General features: G+C 45.5%; 1 protein-coding gene across 2 annotated transcripts in view; it reads right to left on the bottom strand.

Moving 5' to 3' along the window:
- The window catches only part of Slco3a1 (solute carrier organic anion transporter family member 3A1), a 291,115-nt gene that overhangs the window by 9,525 nt on the left and 258,421 nt on the right, over window positions 1-23,169 (bottom strand). For both annotated transcript variants that reach the window (XM_006990953.4, XM_006990952.4), the window contains exons 8-9: window positions 18,113-18,288; window positions 12,539-12,603 (exon numbers count right to left, since the gene is read on the bottom strand). In XM_006990953.4, coding sequence (XP_006991015.2) covers window positions 12,539-12,603; window positions 18,113-18,288 — 241 coding nt within the window. The remainder of the gene's footprint in view (window positions 1-12,538; window positions 12,604-18,112; window positions 18,289-23,169) is intronic.

Here is a 23,169-nt window from a genome sequence, read left to right on the forward strand (position 1 = left end):
TTTTTCCTGGAGCCTTCTTAGCATTAGTCAACCTCCTAGAGGGAATTCAAAGAGATGTGTGACTCTCTCTGCTCACTGTCGTCCTGCATGGGATTTGCAGGGCTGTGTGAACCACCATGTGGAGGGACCAGGACCAGAATTAGAATATGAATAAGTCATACTGTGTGAGCACATAAATAGACACATTTATAGTTTAAAATGGGACATGTGACCAACATACTCATGATTACTGTTGGTCCAGTTATTAAACTGGTATGAATTCTTTTCAAGCGGAGCTGACACCAGATAGCCACAGCAATCATCACAAATGCTAGATGAGATGAGAACTGTCTCCATTCTTAACTCAGGTCCCGGGCAATCTGCTGGTTTATTTGCCTGCTCTCAACTCTTCACTCACATGCCATTGGACCTGCCTTGGACCAACCACAGCCAACAAAATCCCAGTGTTTAAGATACAGCTCAGTCATTACATGTCTGTTTTCTTTTAAAAAATGGGGTCTTGCTATGTTGTGTAGGCTGGACTTAAATTCATGGGCTCATATAATCCTGCTGTTTCAGCATCCAGTGTAGCTGGATTCCAGGTGCTTGGGTACTTACCACCATCCTGGGCTCAGCCATTTGCATAGTGTGTGGGTGTATGTGTGCATGTGGAAACCAGAGGTCAGCGTTCAGTGTTGTTCAACTGGAATTGTCTACTTCATTTTCTGAGACAGGTTTTCGGATTGCCTTGGAACTTGCCAGTTTAGTTCTGTTGGCTGCTCAGGGACCTCCAGAGACACACCTGTTCCTATTGTTTCCCCAGTGTTGGGATTACAATCCTGTTTCTATTTGTTTTAATGTGGAAATCAGGCCCTGCTTGCATGGCAAACACTTTACCAACTGAGCTGGCTTCCCAGCCCCTGTCATTAGAATTTTGAACATAGAATATAAGCCTGAGATTCGATCCTCAGCACTGAAGAAAAAAAAATCCCAGGTGATTCTGGTCTGTTTTGAGAAGCCTTATTTGTTGGATAGGGAAACATGAATAAGTTATTAAGTTAATAATACAAATTCATTGTCAGGGTTTCTAGCATTCCCCGAGGCTAGACTCTGGTACCAGCCACCTTCAGTGACAGACCTTAATTGTGAGACATGATGGCTACAGTTAGATTGGGACAATCCTGGGACTGTAGGACTGGTGGGCCACTCCCTGGAGTGGCCCTTCCTGGGCCAGTCCTGGTTCAAACTTCACTTTTCACTGAAGGTCTTTCTGAGAATGTGATTACACTTAGACCCTTTGTCCAGAAAAATAGGCGTTGTTCTCCAAACCAAGCACACAGTTTAGGGAGGGGTTCGGCGAACTGCTAACTCCATCCACAGTGGCAAGCAGTCTTTCAGATGTCTAGATGATACAGCACCACCATACTGACAGTTACCTAGGTACGGGAAGGCTGTATGGGGGCCTCAGCACTTCTGTGTTTTAAGATGGGCCTGAATGGATTGCTGGGTTCTATATTAGCCTCTTGGAACTGAGAGGCTGGCAGAACTGTCGTCTAGGTCTTGGTGTCTTGGCCCTTCTCCTAAGTCTGCTGCTTGTTACCCCGGAGAGAAACCTCACAAGACACATTTTCTTAGAATCCTCATTAAACTCCTCAAGCAGCCCTATTTAATAAATGGTGTGGGCTCAGAATCCCCTACAAGCTGTTCTCTGTTCCTGGCGCAGACTTCGGTCCTGCAGAGCAGAAACATGTCTGTTTCACTCCCTGTGGCACTGAGGCTGCTTAGGAGCACACATCTTCTCCACTAGCTGAGCTGAAGCATGTTCTCCCCACCCCAACATGGAGGGATTTCCATGGCAACTGATGCACGTATGGATGGATATGTGGCTAAATGGCACTGATTTGACCTATTCTCAGGCACAGCGGGACAGCATAAATCCATTCACCTTTTCTGTTTTTCTGTGGTTTCATTTTGTGATTGGATACCAAATGCTCTTTCTACCTCTTGTGACCAATCTTGAGGTCATTAGCCTCTGCCCTAGCTACTCGTCACCCAGCAGTGAAAAGCTAATACTGATGGTCACCCTGCTCAAAGGACATCCTGTTGAAAAAGTCTACCACAGGGAGGAACTAAGAGTTAGATATTCATTACTTCATAATGCATGGATTCCTGGACACATAGGCAAATTTGTCAAATCAGAATATATTTTTAGCACATCACAGGACATCTGGAGTGTAACAGAGCCATTTGTTAGTACTTGTTTAAACTCAAACTCATGCAACTCCTTCATGATCCTGTGTCTGAATGAGAATTTTATTTATAGTATTCAGTTGTCTTTAAGTAGGGTATGCATGCTTTGTGCTCCAAAGGTGTCAATTTTATTGTATTGTCAGGTTCCCCTAGCAAATGACAATGTCCCTGAAAGAACTAGAAAAAGCCTTCAAGTACTTGGAAAGCTAAGTGTCCATTAAAGTTTTCTATGCTATACTCAAGATCTTAGAGACCACTGGTGGTAGAGATGAGAGAGTTTTTACTTAAAGAGCTGGGAACTCTAAGGCATTTCCCTTCCTCTCTCAGTGTCTCTGTGAAAGATGGAGCTAATATCACCTTCTAGGGCACAAATGTGTTTGCAAGGGGCCTGACCCATTCACATGGCCAGAGCTTTTGCTACCTCACTCATCTTCTACAGGGACTTAAGGGGAAATTTTAGAGTAAATGCCAACCTTAGTAACTAAAGAACAAACTTCATGAGCCTTCTTTTATATTTCTACATAAAGCATTAGCTTTCTTTTCTGCCAAATTAAACTCTTCCCTTTTATTGGCTTGAAATTCTCTCCCAAGGAAGGACTCTAAGCTATCGGACTCTGAATTCCAGGCTTGGGGAGACAACACAGATGTAGGTCTGAAGCACTCGTTTTCTTCTGGAAGTCTTTGCTCTTCTGGAACTCGCCTGAGCAGTCACTTACCAGGTTCCTAGCCTCCTGACTAATTTTTACACTGTCATTCATCTCTATATGTTCATGGATTTATTGAAGTTAAAAAAGAAATCAAAACAAACTGTCCCCAGAAGATGCTGGCCCACCCTGAGACCAATGGGAGATTTCTATACTATTAGTAACCAGCCAGTTAACCACCCCAGCACTGTGGAGGCTGCAGCCCCATCCATCATAACTCCTTCCATAACTCCTAACCTCCTTTATTGTACAGAGAAAGAGGCAGGGGACCCAAATCTAGTCATTTGCTTTTCTTCTAATTCAAAGTTCATTAGTCTGAGAAGATTTTAGATCACTTATCTGGGAATTCCAGGGTTACAGAGAACAGGTTATTTGCCTTCTGCTAAGCTCTTGGAAGCCATGTTTTGATGTGTGAAGAGAGAAACACACAGGCGTCCCAATCCTTGCCAATTGTAGAGTTCTCCCTCCTCTGGGCTTGTTAATGCACGGAGAAGCTGGGAGCCTGATTTGTAAACAAGCTTCCCTAGGATCTGGCAGAATGCCTCTGGCAGGACTGGCAGACACTTGTCAGCAGGAAGAGACACTTGTGTCCTTGCCACCTTTCTTTTCAGTCAGGGTGCTCACCTCTGGAGGTCTCCTGGTGAAGGAGGAAATTTCCGTGCCATCCCTGGCACTTGGGAACCAGGGCACTTTGGGCAAGTTCCACAACTTCACAGAATCTCAGCTTCTTTACAAAACGGGTACAAGTTGACTTTCTTGGTGTAGGGGTGTATTTCATGTGTCTGTGTACACGTCTGTGTAAGTGTGGGTGAACATGGAGGACAGAAGTCAAGGTTGTCTTCCTCAATCCCTCTCCATGTCTTCCTCAATCCCACTCCACTCTATTTATTATTTCTGAGACAGAGTTTCTCACTGTTCCTGAAAGTCACTGGTTGGCTGGCTTGTCCGTGAGTTCTAGAGCTCATCCTTTCTCTGCCTCCCAAGTGCTCAGAGATTACAGGCGAGTGCCACCAAGCTTGCCTTTTTACATCCAAGCTGGGGATCAAAACTCAGGTCCTCAAGTGCCTTAAGGACCGAACCACCTCCCCAAATAATTATACTTTATTGCACGGTTAATTTTTTTTAATTGAGAAAATATGGATAGAGAATGCTCACCAATCAGGTTCTGACCCCATATTTAGAGTTTTGTTCTTAATCCCTTTGGCTACTGACCACCTGCCCTCTTAAAAAAAAAAATCTCATAGGAAAAAAATGTACTACAGAAAACCTTTCAAGCCAAGAGTTCGTGGGTCATCCCTCACCCCTTGAGGGTGAGTCTATTTTGAAAGACAATCAGGTGCTTCTAGAAGGGAGGCCAGGGACACATCAGCATGTCTTGTTTGAGCATCTTCACTCTGGTACACCCTTACTGTGACAGGAGTGCGGAGGCAGGGGTGATAGCGAATGCTGTTAGAAACATCTCCTTCCCCTTTGTATCTCCTGGGCAGGAACTTGCGTGTGAAACACTCCTCAATAGGGCCCCACCATGTGTTGTCAGCCTATACGACAAGATCAATGCTCTTTGCTATTTCAAAAAATATTGAAAGGATTAAATCTTCCTTATACTTTGGCTCACATGCATATATATGTATGTGTACATATATGCACTTTACATATACATGTAAGTATATATATATGTGTGTGTGTGTGTGTGTGTGTGTGTGGTGTGTGTGTGTGTGTGTACACATACAACACATATACACATACTGTGTGTGAGCAAAACCCTCTATGCTGCTTAAGGAGACAGTCTCTATTTTCCTGAAATCTATTAACAGAGATTAACCCTCAAGGATCTATATTTGGCTTTTTCATTCACTCTCATGGTTGAAAAGGCAATGCCTATTCATATTCTTTGGTCTCAACTTAAAAGGTGAATTGAAAGGCTTTTGTAAGAAAAATAAATCCACGTTCCTTTACAGGACAAAGCAGAGGCTGAAAATGACAGTACCATTTACATTTGGAAAGATAATGGTTCTTCTTCAGCTTACCTGCCGAGACTTTGAATTCACCCCAGACTCCATTCAACCTGGAGCAATTACTGTTACAGGCAGCTCCAGCTAGAGGAGAATGGGAAAGGTGTGTTCTCCTGAAAGGATTGATGCATTTCTCTCCTTCGAGCAATGCAAGAGAGATTGGACTGTTGACATCAGCCGGTGCTTTCCAGGGACACCAGCCACCCACTTTCCTGAATTCTGAGAACTTGGAGGGGGGTGGGGGTGGGCTACTGCAATCTCAATTCATTCCTGGGCCTTTTGTTAAAAAAAAAATGTCTGGAAGTTTCCAGAGCTTAAGTAGTCTGCCCGAGGCCACCTAGAGAGGAATGACAGGGAGGAGCTCACACTGAGCTGTGCCTGGCTGCAGAGGGCTCAGTGGCCAAAGTGATGTCCCCCTATGCCAGGTAGGAGAAGTGACTCCTGCATGTGTGGACAGCAGGGGGTGCCTCTAGAGCCTGCTGGGTAGCTGGTGTCCAACAGCTATTTGTGAAGTAAACAGGGACAGCGGGGACTGGAAAACTCCTCCCTGCTGCCCCCCCCCCCACTAACTCCTGCTCCTGCCCACATGGTGCACTGTGCTTCCTTTTTCTAATAAAGCATGAGCTGATGTGTGTGTTTCCACTTGCCTGTACACCCTCTTCTATTCCAGACTATGGTCAGAGCTGGAGCTCAACAAACCCACAGAGATCTGTACCTGGTTTCTAAGAAATGCCTTTCCAGAGTCCTTCATGATTCAGAGACAAGACTCAAGGACAGGCTGCCCAGGATGCACACGAAGGTGCTGTTTGCCTAGCAGGTTAGCTCTGTCACACTAAGCAGGGTGATCGGTGGGCGGAGACTTCCTGGTGAAGTCCAGCCTGTCCTTCTCAGTACCTTTGAGACCTTTGGTTGCTTGCCTCTGTTCTGTTGGACCATTCAGGGCTTCCCAGTGTCACAGGACTCAAAGTTAAACCTCAACTTCATCTTGGTCTCTTCTCTGCTCAAATCCACTTAGCTGGCTACAGATATGGGGAGGTGGTTTATTAGACACTGTTTCCACTTCACGGCAATTGTTGGTTTCTGCCTTTCAGGCTTCCTGCTCTAGTCCTGATCAGTATATTTTCACTTTGATATGCATGCACGTGTGTGTGTGTGTGTGTGTGTGTGTGTGTGTGTGTGTGTGTGTGTGTTTTTCATTAGTTGTTCTCCATCTTACTTTTTTTTTTTCTCAAGGCCTCTCACTGATTCCGCAGTCCACCTATTTGTAGCGGCTGGCTGGCAGCAAATACCAAGGACCCCTGCCCCCCATCTCTCCCTACCCAGAACTGGGGTTATAGCTTTTTGTATGGGTTCTGGGGATTCCTAACTCAGGTTCTTCTGCTTGTGTAACAAGCATGTTACCAACTAAGCCAGCGTCTCCAGAGTGGCACCTTGATGCTTTTGATGAACTGTCCTGCATTCTGCCAGCCTTGCTGCTGGCCAGATCTCCCCTAATCAGACCACTGAATGGGTATCCACGCTCTCACCTGAGACCCCCTCTGCTCCACAGCTGAGTGGACTCTTTCCCCTTGAAATTCAAGGTGTTTGGTAGCTCTGCTCACAGGAAGCCTTCCAGCTTCACCCCTACTCCCAGGTCCCTAAAGGCAGGATGGTATCTCTGGCTCTTTACATCCTTTTCTGGCTCTTTACATCCTTTGTGGCACCCAGAGCCCTAGACAGCGGTCTTCGTGCATACTTATTTCTATAATTTGAGTTGATGTGACATCCGTGGTCCGGGGTTGACCTCAGGAGCAATTTACTTTTTGCTTTAGCAGGGCTGGGGAATCAAACCCGTGGCCTCACATTTGCAAGTAAGCAATCTACCACTGAACAACACATGGTCCCAGGATCAAGGTTCTTGATCAGACCCCATGAGCAAATGGCTGGCCAGACAGAAGAGCAGTGATCAGTACATTTGTAATAGGAGGGAGGAGGAGGGGTCTGTCCCACCAGGAATTCTGCTGAAGGAACATCCAGTCCATTCTGAGTTGACTGACCCGTCTCCAGCTCTGTGGCCCCTCCTTTGCTGCTCCATTTCAGCCACTGGCCTGGATGACATGGACTGGACATGTGTTACCGTACTCTGGCCTTTTAACTTGCTCGCAGTGCTGAGGCAGTTCACCCTGTTTCTGTCTAGTCAGCCATGCCTCGGGTCCTGTCATGTCTCGGCACCGCTCCACCTGAGATCTTAAAGTCAGATACAGCAGCTTGGGCCACAGTTCCTATAGTCCCATTCCACCAAGTTCTTACTATTCCACTTTCTGTGGCCTCCCATTTTACCCCTTCTTTATCCAGCCCAGGTGTTACCATCAATCATGTTAGTTTCACTTGGTCACTAGCCTCATTTTTTTTTTAAAGATGGTTTTGTGTAGCCCAGATTTGCTAGGAAGCCGTGGATGACCTTGAACTTCTGATCCTCCTGTCCTACAACATCATGCCTAGCTTTATACGGTGCTAGAGGTCAAAGCCAGAGCGTCATGCATGCTAGGCAAGCATTCTAACAATCGAGCTACATCCCTGGCACCTACCATCCTCACTTATCTTACCCTGCTCTCCTTGCACCCCATCTACCATTGATACCACCAACTACAATCTTGTTTCTGCCCCAGGGCTACTAGGGAGGTTCTCAGCCCACAGAGCAGAGGTTCCTGCTCTGCCTGTCAGCTCTTCTCCATTAGTATCTAAAGTAACACAGGAAACCAATGTTATCTTCACGTCTGGATCCTGCCATTTTTCTCTACCCTGCTCATGGCCCAATGTCGTCTTACGTGCTACTTCCTCCTGCCCTGATAGATCAATGTCTTGTCCTTATACATCCCTGTTGAGCATGACAGCCACTGGCTACATGTTGCTACTTAAATGAAAACTGATAAAAGTTAAACAAAGCAGTCCACACCAAGCCATGTGCTCAAAATATGAAGAGATGTAGAATATGTGATGCAGATATAGGTCCTAGGTGCTTTCATCCTAGGACAGCCCAGCCACGGTCCACGCCTCTCCTCACCTGCCCCTTGGGTCATCCGCCTATGTCAACACCTGGAATGCCAACCCATCTTCCTGCACACTTTGAACCATTCCTTGACTGTCTGAGGTACACAACACAATGTAGATACTATATTACGCAGCTTATACTATTGTTATAAGAAGTAGCGACATGAAAAGCCAGTGTGGGCATGCTCAGTATGGACACTCTGTTTTTCTTTTAATGTGCTGAAATTGTCTATTTAAAATTTGCAGAGGTGGAGAGCCAACTGAACTTCAATTCAGAGACCAAGCTATGAAGGTCCTTCCTCATTAATTTTTAACTCCACTATCTCAATACAAAACCCTTCTTCTCTCAACTCTAATTGACTATACCTTATTTGGTCTGTAGACAGCATCCCTTTCTGAGATACACAGAGGCTCTTGTCTCTATCTTGGTAAAGCCTATCTATCAGCAACTTCTATTTGTCTTAAAGATAAAGGTCAAAGCTACCCAAGAGACAGGAGGCCTTTTCCATCAAGTTCCCAGCTCACCACCCTGGCCAGCCCCATGGGATGTTGCCCTTCCCCCACCCCACTTCCCTCACCACTTCTTGGCAGCCTGTAAGCTTTGTCCCTGTATGTCCCTTTGTCTACAGCACCCTTTCCTCTTCCTGTACATCTTCATAACCCTTACTTTTTATCTGCTCAGGACATCATGCCTGAATCCCAAGGCAAAAGTTAGGTGTTCCTTCCCCAAGTCACTGTTGTCCCAGTGCAGGCTCCACCTCAGATCTTGTCACACTCAACTTCAGTGTCCCATTGCATTCCCATTACCCACATGGGGCACCACGAGGGTTGGCAGTGTCATGGGATCTGATTTATTCATTGGCCTTGCATTAACAATAATGGCCGTTAATCTTACTGGGTTCTGGAGGAGATGGAATTAGGCCAGATGCCAAGACTTTCCTGCTAAGCCCCTTTTAATTAAAAGATGAGACAGTGTCATATCCTCTTAGTGCGGGGGGTTTTCCAAACTGATTTGTGACCCATAATGGGCCATAGCATCAATATGCTGGGTCATGACCAACTTCTCAGAAAGCATGGAGTAGAATAGAAAATATCTGAACGTGTTATACATATTAAAGGTATTTTTTCCATGAAATTTTTGTTTCGGCTGTATCTATGCATATGCATGTGTGTAATGGGTCATAACGATAAAAGTTATCTCTTGTTCTGGCTTACAGTCACAGAAATGGAAAAATCCCTGTTCCCGATAGTACCTGCTTTTCCTGAGGCAGACAGACAATATTCTGAGTCAGCTTCAGAGCAGTCAGGGATTATCTTAAGTGCATCACCTTATGATACCTCAGTTTTCAGTTTTATGTTCAATTCTATAATTTTCAGAAATGTCTTATTCTTTTAAGTTTTGGAGTTATCAAGATTATTATGAAAGGTACTGTTTTTGCATCTATGTTGTATATGTGTCTTGCTATGGCCTGGGAGCTCAGAATACCAGAGGTGCTAAGAAAATGTTGGCTCCTTGCATAGCTATCATGGAATGGTTCTACCATTTTCCAAAGAAGGCTTTCTAGCTTGTTGGTTTGCCCATCTATCTACCTATCCTTGGGTGCTGGTCCTCAGGCACCTTCCAAATTTTGTTAGAGATGAGGTCTCTCATTGGCTTGGAACTCTTCCACATAGACTAGGTCAGTGGTTCTCAACTTCCTAATGCTATGGCCTTTTCATATAGTTCCTCATGTTGTGGTGACCCCCAACCATAAAATTATTTTTATTGCTACTTCATAACTGTAATTTTGCTACTGTTACGAATCATAATGCAAATATCTGTTCTGCAGGATGTCTAATAGGTGACCCCTATGAAAGGGTTATTTAACCCCCACAGCGGTCATGATACACAGATTGAGAACCACTGAGCTAGGTACTAGCCTGGTGTTTCCAGGGATCCACCTGTCTCTATTTCCAGAGTCATCCATTGTCAGGATTATTGGCATGCACCACAGCACCTCGCTTTTTACGTGGGCTCAGGGGATCTGAACACAGGTCCTCATTCTTGTGAGGCAAGTGTTTTGCTGACCAAGCCATTTCCCTAGCCCTGGTGTTTTAGACCATGTGTAGAGTTCTTCACACGGTTTAGAGATGCAGAGACCTCTATAGTAATGCTACAGATGAGGGTAAATATCCACTTTCTTTTGAGCCCTGATATGGGGAAAGTCTCAAGGGCAGAGCTGTGGTCACTTGTCTTGGTATGGCCTGGGTGCTCAGGAAATGTCATCTTGTTGCATAAATATCTGTGGAATGGTCCTACCACTTTCCAAAAAGAGAATCTCTAACTTACTGGTATTCATGTCCATCTATCTTTCAGTTGCTTGACCATGGAGAGCAGGGGACATGATAATACATGTCCCTCCACTTCCAATGACACAAGAAATAATTGGCATCATTATATCTATGGTTGTTGGAGTTTTCAAGCTATCATAGTTTCCCAGAAACATCTACATGTTTTAATTTGAAAGATGAATTAATGTTTTTCATCTGGGGCATCTCTACAGCTATCTATTTCTATTTCCTATGAAACAGAAATAAGACAAAGAAGCCATTTATATTCCCCCTCTGTGGATCAACACCCACTGATCAGGTAGAGGATCCTGAGATCTGCTCCACAGGGAACTGGGATGATGATGGGGACTATTATTACCACAGACTATGGAGGAGGAAACTTATGGTGTGTGTGTTTCCTTTACCAAGAATGAGTTATTTTCCCTTAGGTCATTTATCAGTTACATAGGAATTAACAGCATTATAAAGTGATATATATGTACAAATATTCAAAAGTTTCAGTTTAGAAAATATATTATCTTATTACTTAAAACTACCTGGTACCATTTTGATGTTCATCCTCCCAATATTTTTCCAAATTTATACATGCTTTATAATCATCTGAATATATTGGAGAGTAGGCCACCTATGTCTCTTCCCCATGTCATGGGTCCTTTCTAAGCCTGTAAATAATCTTCTTTACAGAACTTAAAAGGGGGACATGGCTCCCACCGGGATTACAGACCATCACTGCTTTGACTGTTTCCCTGCTGTTGGACATTTGTGCTGATGGAAAAATGTTTTTGCAAACCTCACATTTCTAGCACTAGATCTTTGTGTCCATCCATGACTACATACTTCCAGTGAGAGCTTTATGCTGTTTATCCATGACTACATACTTCCAGTGAGAGCTTTATGTTTATTCTTAAAGTGCAGGCCACAGTTATCTCCCTTTCCACCCTCAGTTTCCAATTAAAGTTCACTCAAATCACTTCCATTTTGATTTTGGAAAACAGATATTCATGAAGTTAACAGCAAGGCGTGAGCAGAAAAGTGTGATGTGGGTGGGGCCAGGAAACCCAAGGTAAATAAAGACATTTGGAGAAACTGGAAAGGCTGCAAGGTGATGGGTTTGTGGCCTCTTATGGGATAAGGCAGCCCATAAAGAAAGCATATCTCAGGCTGCTCAGGGCCTTCTTAATGGGAAGTTTTTTGTCAACTTGACACAAGCTAGAGTCATCTGGAAAGAGGAAACCTCAATTGCAAAACATATCTCTATCAGGTTGACCTGTAGGCAAGTCTGTGGGACAGTTTCTTGATGGCTGATGGGTTTGAGTCAGCCCGGAACACCGTAGGTGGTGTCACCCCTATGCATTTGGCCATGAATCATATAAGAAAGCAAACAGTGTTCACCCATGGCCTCTGCTTCAGTTCCTGCCTTCAGGTTCCCTCAATGATAGATTGTGATCTATGTATGCCAAATAAAGCCTTTCCTCCCCCAAGTTTCTTTCAGCCACGGTGTTTATTATAGCAATGGAAAGCAACCTAGGGCTGAATTGTACCACTAAAATTTTCCTCCCTTCTGGTACCACTGCATTTTCTCCTTAGCTAATGAAAATTCAGGGTGACTTGAGGACCTGAGTTGGTAATATTTGACACCCGTGAAATCAGAGGGGTCTAGAATGTGGTGTCTGAACTTGGAGTCAAATTTTCCGATTTCAAGTGATGGTTAGTTTAAATGTGTCAATGTGACAGACCTAGAATCACCTGAGAAAGGACTCTCAATGCAGGGCTGTCTGGATCCAGTTGGCCCATGTGCATGGCTATGTGGGACTGTCTTGATTATGTTATATGAAGTAGAGAGAGCCACTCACTGTGAGTGTCACTATTCCACGGAGTTTGGGTCGTTGACTTACACAGATAGGAAAATGTGTGAGCTGAACATAAGCATGTGTGCATTCTCTGCTCTGAACTGTGGATGCGACCAGCTGCTTCAAGTTCCTGCTGCCCTCACATCTGGCAGTGATGGACTCAATCTGGAATGGTAAGCAGAATAAACTGTTTCTCCCCGAAAATTGCTTGTGTCGGGGTGTTTTGTCATTGCAACAGGAAATGGAAGTAGGACACTAATAAATAAATATTGTAGAAAAAGAAAAGAGGCAAACGCAGGAATTGGGACAATTTTACCAATCGTCACTCACCTGGTAATACACATCCAATTCATTATGGAGAGAAAAAAGAGACAATACGTACCCAACAAACGAAGGAGGAGAAAAAGAACTCCCAGCGCATAAGACTTGAGCTCAGGGCTGACTGTCCTACATAAAAAGAGATGGAAGGGAGAAAAAGATTCTTATCACTCCATTTTAATTAAGAGACCCAGAGCTATTTGTGGCTGTCCATTAGATCCTACCTTAGAAAATTACTAATAGGTTTTCTTCTTCTTTTTTTTTTTCCTTGCCCAAAGTCTAAAAATTGACTGCAACTGTGGTGTCAAGATAAGTTAAGAAATTAAGTGTTTTTTCCCCCCTTAAATAACTTGAGCTAGAAGGACTGGATGAAGTCTATACTTAGAGCAATGTGCGTTTGTTCCAATGAAGATTCACCATGGGTGGGTGGGGGTGTGCATGTGGGACACTCGCTCAGCAAATTAGTGAAGAGCAGCCGGGACCATGAACACCCTCGCCGTCCTTAGGCCATTTTGTAAAATCCACTAGCTCCACGTGCATTGGCATCCCAGGTGGGCCAGCTGGGACATAGGTACATGAATGGAGTTTTAGTAGCTTGTACTCTTCTACTAGGCACTGGCTTTGCTTTGAACTGGCTCAATCATCCTGCCCTGGGTTTTCCATGAAAACCCAGATCATCCCTAAGAATGATCTCACATGTTCTCCAGAGTGTAACATTTTTACATAACAGTAGAGATGGGTTTATGAGTAGAGATGGGTTTATGAGTGATGACAGATTTCAGATAGGTGGGTCCACACAGTAGATTATACAGTCTCCCGGGTATTGCCTCTTAAGCTTACAGCTAGGATTTATTCAGTGCTTGCCTTCTCCCCTCAAGGCTAAGAACTATTTGCATTGTGGTTACCTTTGTGACCTCAACCTTACCTAGCTCTATCACCCAGGTGTCTAGCACCCAGCCTGTGCTGAGGGAATACACCAATGGGTGGCAAGCTGGGCAAATGTCTCTGACTTACCACTCAGGGAATCTCTCTCTACCTGTGGTTTTGTGGTGAAGGACTCTGAGGGAAAAGAGATTGGACAATATACACATGGGCTTTGGATTATTCAGAGTGTCACCTCTTATATCTGTCACCACGATGTCTCCTTAGGGGACAGAGAGATGTACATGACTACAATACTTAAAAGACTCGACTAGGCATGGAGCCCTTCATTGTGGCTGAACCTTACACATGCTGGAGCATTTCAGTGTGGCTGGAAGACTAGAGACCAGACCCAGGGTTCAGGGAGGGTGTAGGATTTGGTACTGTATAAAATAAAGGGTAGGAACAAGGTTGCTAATGGAATATCTGATATATCATGTGTAAACCTGTCTATTGAATGGATGGAGATAGAGAAAGAGAGAGAAAGAGAAACAGACAGAGATAGAGAGAGAGAGAGTGTAGGCCAGAAGTCAATGTCAGATGTCTTCCTCAGTTTCACTCTACCTTATTTTTGAGACAGTCTTTCACTGAAGCCAAGTTCCACAGACTTGCCTATCCCTGCTCCCTATCACTAGGTTTATCCAGGGGCCATTGTGCCTGGTGTTTATGCAGGTGCTGGGGATCTAAACTCAGGTCCTTGTACTTACGTGACAGAGACTTAACTGACTGAGTAATGTTCCCAGGCCTAGGATAATATTCTAAATGATCCCAAGGTCATTTATCCAGCAACCTATTAGCAGTCATCCAGTGATCTATGACTTCGGTTGAGCTTTGGTGTGTGTGCTTCTGGCTTCTTGTTATAAGGGGTCAAAAGTGACCATAAAACAAAAGAAGTTGCATATATATTATAGACGGACACTCTTGTCTTTCCCAAATTCTTGCATTCAAGCCTAATCCTAAAGTGATAGTGGGACCTTTGAGAGGGGCTCAGATCCTGAGGGTGGGGCCTGCAGGAATGGATTAGTGCCCTTGGAGGGGAATGCCTAAGAGAGATCCCCTTTGTCTCTTCAGCACCTTGGGACACAAGAGAATTTGCCATCTATGTGCTAGAAGTGGCCCTCACCAGATAACCTAGCTTGGCTCTTCAACTTCCCTAGTATCTAGACACATGGGACACAAATTCCTATTGTTTATAAACTACCATGTCTATGGTATTTTGTCATAGTAGCTTGCAAAAGACTATGAAAGAGCAGTTTGTATAATCTTTTCCAAATTCTAAGATTTCCAGTAGAACAAAAAGGTAGTATTCTTGGGGAAATGCACACCTCTTGTTAATTACAGAGTGTGGTACAGATCAGTGACCCCAGGCAGCATGCTATGCCTTCCACTGAGTAACGGGTTCAGGACTCTGGCTGACAAAGTCAGGTAGCAGTTCCAGGTCATGAGATCTGCATCCGTGGGCAGAACGAATGCTCTTTGGAAGACACACATTACAAAACCGTGTTGTTCTAGCTCCATGGCTACAGTTTTGGCACTTTCATTTGAAGGTTTAACTTGAGAGACACATAAATAAAGGCAGATCTCCTTATCAAGAAAACATGTTGGTGTAATGAGCTAGGCTATTTATCACTTGCAATGTGATTTCCTTTCAGCTAGCATGTCACTGGGAACAAAGTGAGGAGGGTGCTAAGATCTTTCTTCATATCCTGTGGAGAGGCTGGTTCCCATAAGAACCACAGTTAGGAAGAAATGGAGGGCTCAGGCAGGATGTCACTGAAAGATCCGGGAAGAACAGGGATGCACGCTTAGTATCATTAACTTACTGGCTGTAAGACCTTGAGAATACTGTGTATTCATTTGCTGGGCCAGTTTCTTCATGAGGAAAGGGGGAATATTTACAGGGGCCCAAATACAGCAATTTAAAATAAGAGCTCAGACATGCGTCTTAAAACCAACCAAATGACCATCTGCTTTCCTGCCTGCTTTTCAGCATTCTTTTTTTAAAATATATTGTGTGTATATGTGTGTGTGCATGCATGCATGTGCACACATGCACACATATACGTGCATGTTTGTGTGTGTAGAGGCCAGAAGAGAACTTCAGGTGTCATCCTTACGAATGCCATCCATCTCCTTAGAGACAAGATCTCTCATGTGCTGGAAGTGCATCAGTTAGGCTTGGCTGACTGGCCAGTGACCCCCCAGGGATCCTCCTGTCTCCATGTCCCCACTGTTGAGATTACAAGTATGCCTCACCATGCCTGACATTTTTACATGGGTTCTGGGAGTCGAACTGGGGTTTCCATGCTTCTGAAGTCAGCACTTTACCAAGTGAGCCCCCCACTCCCCAGCCTTACTTCCTTCACTGTCCCTGTTGATAACTGAGGGCCAGCATAAGAATGAGTCCACCGATTTGGGCCAGGCCAGGGATGGTGATTATCTTCTGTGGTCAGCCTGCATGGGGTATCCTCATTCCTGCCTGGCAAGCTAGACTGGGAAAGGAAGGCAACGATGCAGTATGACCTCTTCTCCATATGAACGTGAACACGTGCCTATAGCTAAAACGTGGTTCATGGATATAATGTGGTCAGCACAGGTCTCTGAGACCATGAGCTCTTGCTCCATTTAAAGAGAATCCAGTATTTCCTGAAAAATGACAAGACCTGCTTATCAAGCTGATGCTCGGAAACAGCTGAAATTTCCACAGCCAAAATTTTTACCACCTAGACTCTAGAGGCTGGGCCTTAGTGGGAACTCACGGAGGGAAAGAAGTGGACCAGCCACTAGTAATGGTGGCCAGAGTCCCTCTTCGACGTTCTGGAGCCTTCTGTGTGTGACTATTGCAACACAGTCTCAGGGAAATTTCTCTTGAAAAATAAACTGCTCATGATACAGCCACCATAAACCCATACGTGAAACCTGATGGATTTTGCTCATATGCATATTATATATAATCGCCTTCCATGTATAGTTTTAAATTCAATGGCTCATTTCATAAACACTTCTCACATTCTTAAGATTTTTCATTATTCCTTGAACCGCAGTTCCATAATTTAACTCACTACTTCAATTCAGGTGTTTCTGCCATTATAGTTAACGTTGTAATAAAAAATCTGTCTGTACTGAGATTTTTTCTTGTAGAGAGGTATTCCCTGAGATAAACGGCCAGGAATGGGGGTAGGTTACTGGAAGGGCCTGCATATTTTTATGGCTCTTGACTTACACTGACATATTGCATTTTTGAAAGGACCGATAGGCTTTTCCATGCCAGTAGCAAAAAGTGTTTTGACTTGTTTGACCACAGCCCTCCACAGCACTGGGTCTGAATTTGTCGGACTTCCTAAGTATAAGATAGCAATTTGCTATTGTACCCTTATTGCCTCTGCACATTCATAAAACATTGCTAATGACCATCTGGGTAGCACAAGTGTTTCCTATAAATCTCCTTTCAGGAGAGTTGTCAGCGAAGACCAGAAAACACAGTAGGGAGGGCTCGAGGAACAGGAAAATTGGGTAAAGCAGCTGGTATTGTGCAAAAGAATCAAAGTGGTTCCAAGCACCTCATGTCCATCCCCAGGCTCGGGCTCGGATGGACACCAGGGTATAGGTCAGTGTTCTTCTAGGTACCTTGTTCAAATCAAGGTAGCAACAGTCCTGTGAATGATGAAACTTGCTCAGAATATTGCTTACTGATTTTCCTTGGAGGCACTTCATCTGCCTCCAGGCAGGCTTCCCAGAGACAGGGGGCTGCAGAATTCTGGGTGTCTCCCTGCAACCACTTACTCATGTAAGAGCAATCACCATCTAACCTCTCATGTCTCTAGAGTGGTTTATACACATGACCTGGAAGGGTCAAGATCAAGGCAAGAAGGCTGGCAGGATAAGTGCTGTTACCTCCGTAACAGATTCAGAAACAAGTCTGGGGGACCATGTTGTGTCCAAGACATATGGCTGATTGACAGAAGGATTTGGCTAGTCTAATGCCACTTTCCAGTATCTCTCTCTCTTTCTCTGTGTGTGTGTGTGTGTGTGTGTGTGTGCATGTGGGTGTGTATGTGCATGTGTGTGGAGGTCAGAAGACAAGCTGGAATGTTGTTCCACAGGAGCTTTCCACCTTTAGTTTTGAGGCAGGGTCTCTCACTGGCCTAAAATTTCCCTGGGTAGGGTAGACTAACTCTTCTGCACGTTTTCAGGGATCTGCCAGTTTCCACCTCCCCTCTCACTATCATGGGCATTATGGACAAGCTGTACTACATCCAGGTTCATAGGGGCTCTAGGGAATGAACTTGGGCCCATGCTTATGAGGAAGGTACCATTGCCCACTGAGCCATCTCCATAGCCCATGGTTTTCATTATACTTCACCAACAATGGCCTCCTGAAAAAGATCAGTGGAGAATGCTTTTCAATTTTGCCTTGAACTGCCTTACTTGGGCATCTAATGAGGCAGGCCTTGGACTCGCAGGCTATTCCTGGGAGGCCATGAAAGTGGCCTTCCACGTCTGCCTTGTTGTGCTGTGAAGTCCCGACTGATGGACAGCTCCTAATTGATTCCTCTTAGCCTGGAGCAGCTGTGTTCCTGGCTGCCACTCCAGCTCACCTTGCTTTCAAGACTCACGTGGCTCTGACACGCAGGAGCCCTGCACATGTGTGCCAGGGGGAAGGGCATGGACCAGGCTGACTCCCAAGTACTTGGGGCTCAGTGGGCAGGCCGCTTACCTGATGAGGATGATGACAGAGGGCGTTTGGGCCATGGCCCCGATCAGGCTGCACACACACATCACACAGAGGAAGGTTAGGAAGGCCTCTTGGCACCCAGGACTGGGACATTTTCCTGGAACCACGGTGGCATTCTCAGGGGGGACGGTGGTGAGGCATGCACAGCCTGTGAGGTTCTGAAAGGGAAGGTTCAGCCGTTTAAACCGGGGGTGTCTCTGGTTTCCACAAGCAAGGCAATCCATCAGCTAAGCCGTCACAGCCTAATTATACATTCTATGGCATTCCATTAATTGGGCCTGAATAAACGACTTAGCTTTTTAAGGAAGCTGCAAAAATACATGCAAATAAAGTAATATTTATGGGGAGGAGAGCTGGATTTCCCGTCTCCTGTGTATTTCACTTCCACTCTTAAGAAACCTTCAATAAGCTGCGCTGTAGATAAAAGTGTCCCCCCCCAATACAATTAGAGAGGAAATTGTGCTTCTACAATATGATAAAACATTGCCAAATTAACATCGTAATTACTTGCCAATTTGTCTTCCCTTTATGCCGTTATAATTACACTGAAGTGTATTAAAAGAAGTAAATCAGGTAACCCACATATTGTGGCTGGTTCAGTGCCTGGCATGGCACTCAGAACAAAGGACGCATGCTGTCATGCATGAAGCCATTGTGCCTGGGAGACCCCGATGGGAGGAAGCCGATGGAAAACTTGCCCAGTGGTGGAGGAAGCCAAGGGAGCCCAGAGATCCCCGGCAGCTGACGGCAGCTCATGGGGAACAGAGCGAGAGCCTGATGGGATCCATTTATTAATATATGATCAGAGAGGAGAAAGAAAAGCGACCACGTTGCATTTGATCTTCCAAGGGGCCCCAGATCAGCCGCCCCGGTTCCTAAGTCAGGCTTGCTCTCATCCTCTCCTGCAAGCTTGCTCGCTCGCTCCAGGAATTTCTGATCGCAGAGGGAGGAGCAGGGGCTGGAGGGGGCTGTTCCGAGTGCCAAGCCAATTAAGGTTCGATAATAATAGTGCAGAGGCCTTTAATGAATACAAAGTGAAAACAATCATAAATGATTCATTGCTTTCCTTTCCAGAGCGGACTGGCTTTCTGAGCGCATGCCCAGCAGCAGGTAAACACTCCTGAGGGGTCAGGCAAACTAAAGCCTATGGTTCCCCTCTTCTGCCCTTCCCCCTTCCTCTCCTCTTTCTGCTCTCCCTTTCTTTAGCTACAGGCTATATTACAGATACGGCGTATCTTGTCCAATATGAGATAGCTTCAGGGGTGTCCCAAACCCTCTAATGTTCGCCCCCACTAGGGCTGTGTAGAGCAGATGGGACCAGCTGGCTGTACATCTTCTAAATGGTGTGCCCAGGGCAGGCATCTGTATAAACAGTGCTGTTATATTATATACCTGGGTGTTTATGGCAATTCCCAGGTGTTGGGGCCTGACGCCCCTACTCTTTGTCCTATACCTGGAGACTTTAGCTTTCCCACATCTAACAGAGACACCACATCCCTTTACTAGCCCTCCTCCAGCTGAGCAGCTCCCCCCCCCCCCCATGGACCCTCTGAGCCCTGACCTAAACCTGCCCTACAGAGGATGCGGGAACTGTCAGTCAGGAGCATCCTGGAACAAGACTGTGTGTCCCATACACTTTACTGAGCATGTCCTTGCATAATGCTGCCCAGTACTAGATGAGACCTAGAAGACAGTTTCAGCATTCATAGGTAGACCACTTGCCTGCCTCCCACGCCCGCCTTTACTAGGAAGCAGGACTTGTCTCCAGCTGAAGCTCACCACGCCACCACGCCACCCCACCGAGAGAAGAGTGTATGGCATAACCAGAGATCCCAGGCAAACCTCTCCAGCTGCTGACACTCCTTGCTCACACTTCCTCATTGGCCCTGCTCTCCTCTCATTCTGACTGGACACAAGGGAAGGGGCCAGAGGCACACGCCTTCCCTGGTACTCCTCCTGGGCACTCACTGGGCTGCCCTGCTGACCAACAGAGCCTCCAAGCTACCACTTGTGACCCAGTTCCTCAGGTCTCTCTCTAGGTCCTCCTTTCTGGTCCTGCAGCAGAGCAAGCTCTGGGATATGGTTTATGGATACAGCGTTTGGGTTTTGCCATCAGTTCTAACCCTCCATGGAGCTAGTTCCTTTCTCTATCATCTCACCTTTGCCAGGGCATCACCCTTCATCTCTCCTGCTCAAACAGCTCCGATTTCTCTATTCAGCCCCTTCTTCTTCTCAGCACTGTTTTCATGATCGAATCCAGATGACGCTTCCCAGTCCCCGGTTCCTTTGCTTTACCATCTCTTATCTTAGTAGCAATGATTAGGAACCAGGTGACAATTTTGACGCCACCTACCCTCACATCAAATCCTTCTCCTCCCGACTCTAAGGTTAAAGAAGGGAGGCCATTGTAGTTCTGTCTCCTAATGTACTCTCATTTGTACTACACAGTCTGGCTCACACGGACACTCAGAAAATGTTTGGATGCCTATGCCACTTGGGAGGCAGAGGCAGATGGATCTCAGTGAGTTTGAGACCAGCCTGGTCTACAAATCGAGTTCCAGGACAGCCAGGACTGTTACACAGAGAAATCTTGTCTTAAAAAAAACCCAAAAACCAAAAGAAAAAAAGACAAGAAAATAAACACATGGAGATATGTTGGGGTACTACAACTCAGTGATCAAGCCGGAACCCTGTGAGTTAAGCCATGTGACGAATTCCCTTTGTTTGGCTTATCAATCATCTGCTATGGTGTCTGTGTCTGTCCTTAGTTTGGACCTATACCTAAGCTAGAACCCTTACATTACATCTGCCAAAAATTGAGGTCACTGGGAGATAGCTCAGTTGATAAAGTGCTCGGTGCTCAAACATTTAAAAAAAAACATAAATACCTAAGTATATATATTTAATATATATATAAATAGAAATACATAATATATATTTAAAAGATGTGTTTAAGTGTTTTGCCTTATGTATGTATGTATGTGTACCATGTGTGTGCCCATGGAGGCCTATTTGGAGCTACAGATGGTTGTGAACCACGCTATGGATGCCAGGAACTGAACTTGGGTCTTCTGCAAGAGCAACAAGTGCTCCTAACCTCTGAGTCATCTCTCCAACCCCGTGGACTTGGATTTGTTTTTCAGCACCAACGTATAAAGCTGGTGGCACATGTTTGTAATCCCAGCCCTGTGGTGACAGAATAGGTGGATCCCTGGGGTTTGGGGGCTAGCCAGCAGGCTGAACTGGCAACTTCTAGGTCCTAGTGAGAGATCTCCAAGTGTCTCTAAGGTAATGAACTGAATGAGATGTGATTGCAGTGCTCCATGTAGGGGTAGACGAGCTTCCAGTTGGTAGCAGAAGAGAGATCTGGAGCTAAAGGACCTAGGAGGAGTGTGGGTGCTCAGGGCTATTCGAATCGTCACTAAGACTCAAATGTGGCAGGCGGAACTGCAGATGGGGACATGTGAGGCTTCCCTTTTCCCAGGGCGCATACTTGAGGCAGATGATTTTTTAACACTGGGGCTTTATTCTATAATCTCAAAGACAGGAAACTGAGGATGTCCCAACGGTTAGTATTAATAGGCGCCCCCCCCCAACCCCCAAACCTGAGAAGCTCTGAGCACTGGGAAGTCTAGGAAGACAGAGAGGCTGAGTATGAGAAAATGGTTCACTTCAGTTTAATGAAGGAGTTTGGATGTACATGCTCCCCTCCAGTGGCCTGTGCAAACAGAAGATGCTTCTGGAACATTCTGTGGACTGAATGACAGGTGTCTAGAGCTTTCTCTGGCAGGTGCTGCAATGGTTAAGTACTAAGAAGGTGTACTATATTCCCAGTTCATTCATGATTCCCAACTTGTCCAGTGGTACGTCCCTCCCTCCCTCCCTCTCTCCCTCCCTCCCTCCCTCCCTCCCTCCCTCCCTCCCCCCTCTCCCCCTCCTTCCTTCCCTCCCTATGTTGTTATTTCAAGTACCCCCGCTAACTTCAAACTCACTACGTAGTTCCTTCTTCCCAAGTGCTGGATTACAGGTCCAACGAGGGCTGGTTTTTTTACCCCTATTTCAAGGCAAGGTCTTCCCACTGTATGATTTTTCTGGGAAGGAACACAGTCCCTATCTCCCCCAGAGAGTTGAATTCTCTGTCTGCTGTCACAGTGTGAGGTGTCAGTATCTAGCTTTCCTGTCATTAAAACACCCCGTCATCCTTCCTGTGGACAACGAGGGCCACCATGCTCACAGGAAAGGCCCCACAAGCTTGTCGAATGATGTGACAGAGGGAGATGGCTTGAGGTTTCACAAGTACTTATCCAGCAGCTAGGCTTGCCCAGGTCCAAAGTGACAGATGAGTAACACGAACCAATGGTGGCTTGCCAGAGCTGATGGCTATCTAAATATTTAACTATTTCTGGCTTAATAGACTCTATCAGGTCAACATGATAGAAGACTGTAAAGTTGGTAAAAAAGTACTTTTTTTTTGGTATGATGGAAAGAGACCCAACATAAACCCTTAACTAAAAATCTAAAACACAGGCACAAAGTAGGATCTTCTAGGCACATTGAAAATCTGTAAGAATATATGAAATATAGAACACCCAAATCCAAAATGTTTTGAGCACTGCCATGACTCCCTGAGTTATGTCATTCACTTGGCTTCACGGGACCAGCCGCAACCAAAGCACAGTAAATTCAGCAGCTCCAAGGGACTCTTAGCCCCCTGTAGCTCTACCACACACAAACTCTCCCTTCCCCCATGTGTGTGTGTGTGTGTGTGTGTGTGTGTGTGTGTGTGTGTGTGAGAGAGAGAGAGAGAGAGAGAGAGAGAGAGAGAGAGAGAGAGAGAACTGTGTATGTGTCCATGCACCTGCACGCACAAGTTAGAAGAAGACATCAGGCCATCGGGTTTCCTACTCCATCACTCTCAACCTTAACACTCTGAGATAGAGTCTCCCACTGGAGCTAACCCGAGTTGATTTTGCTAACCCGGCAGGTCAGTGAACACCAGTGGGTTCAGCTTATCTCTGCCTGCCATGGCACTAGGGTTA

The sequence above is a fragment of the Peromyscus maniculatus genome, chromosome 1 (assembly GCF_049852395.1).
Source record: "Peromyscus maniculatus bairdii isolate BWxNUB_F1_BW_parent chromosome 1, HU_Pman_BW_mat_3.1, whole genome shotgun sequence".
NCBI lineage: Eukaryota > Metazoa > Chordata > Mammalia > Rodentia > Cricetidae > Peromyscus > Peromyscus maniculatus.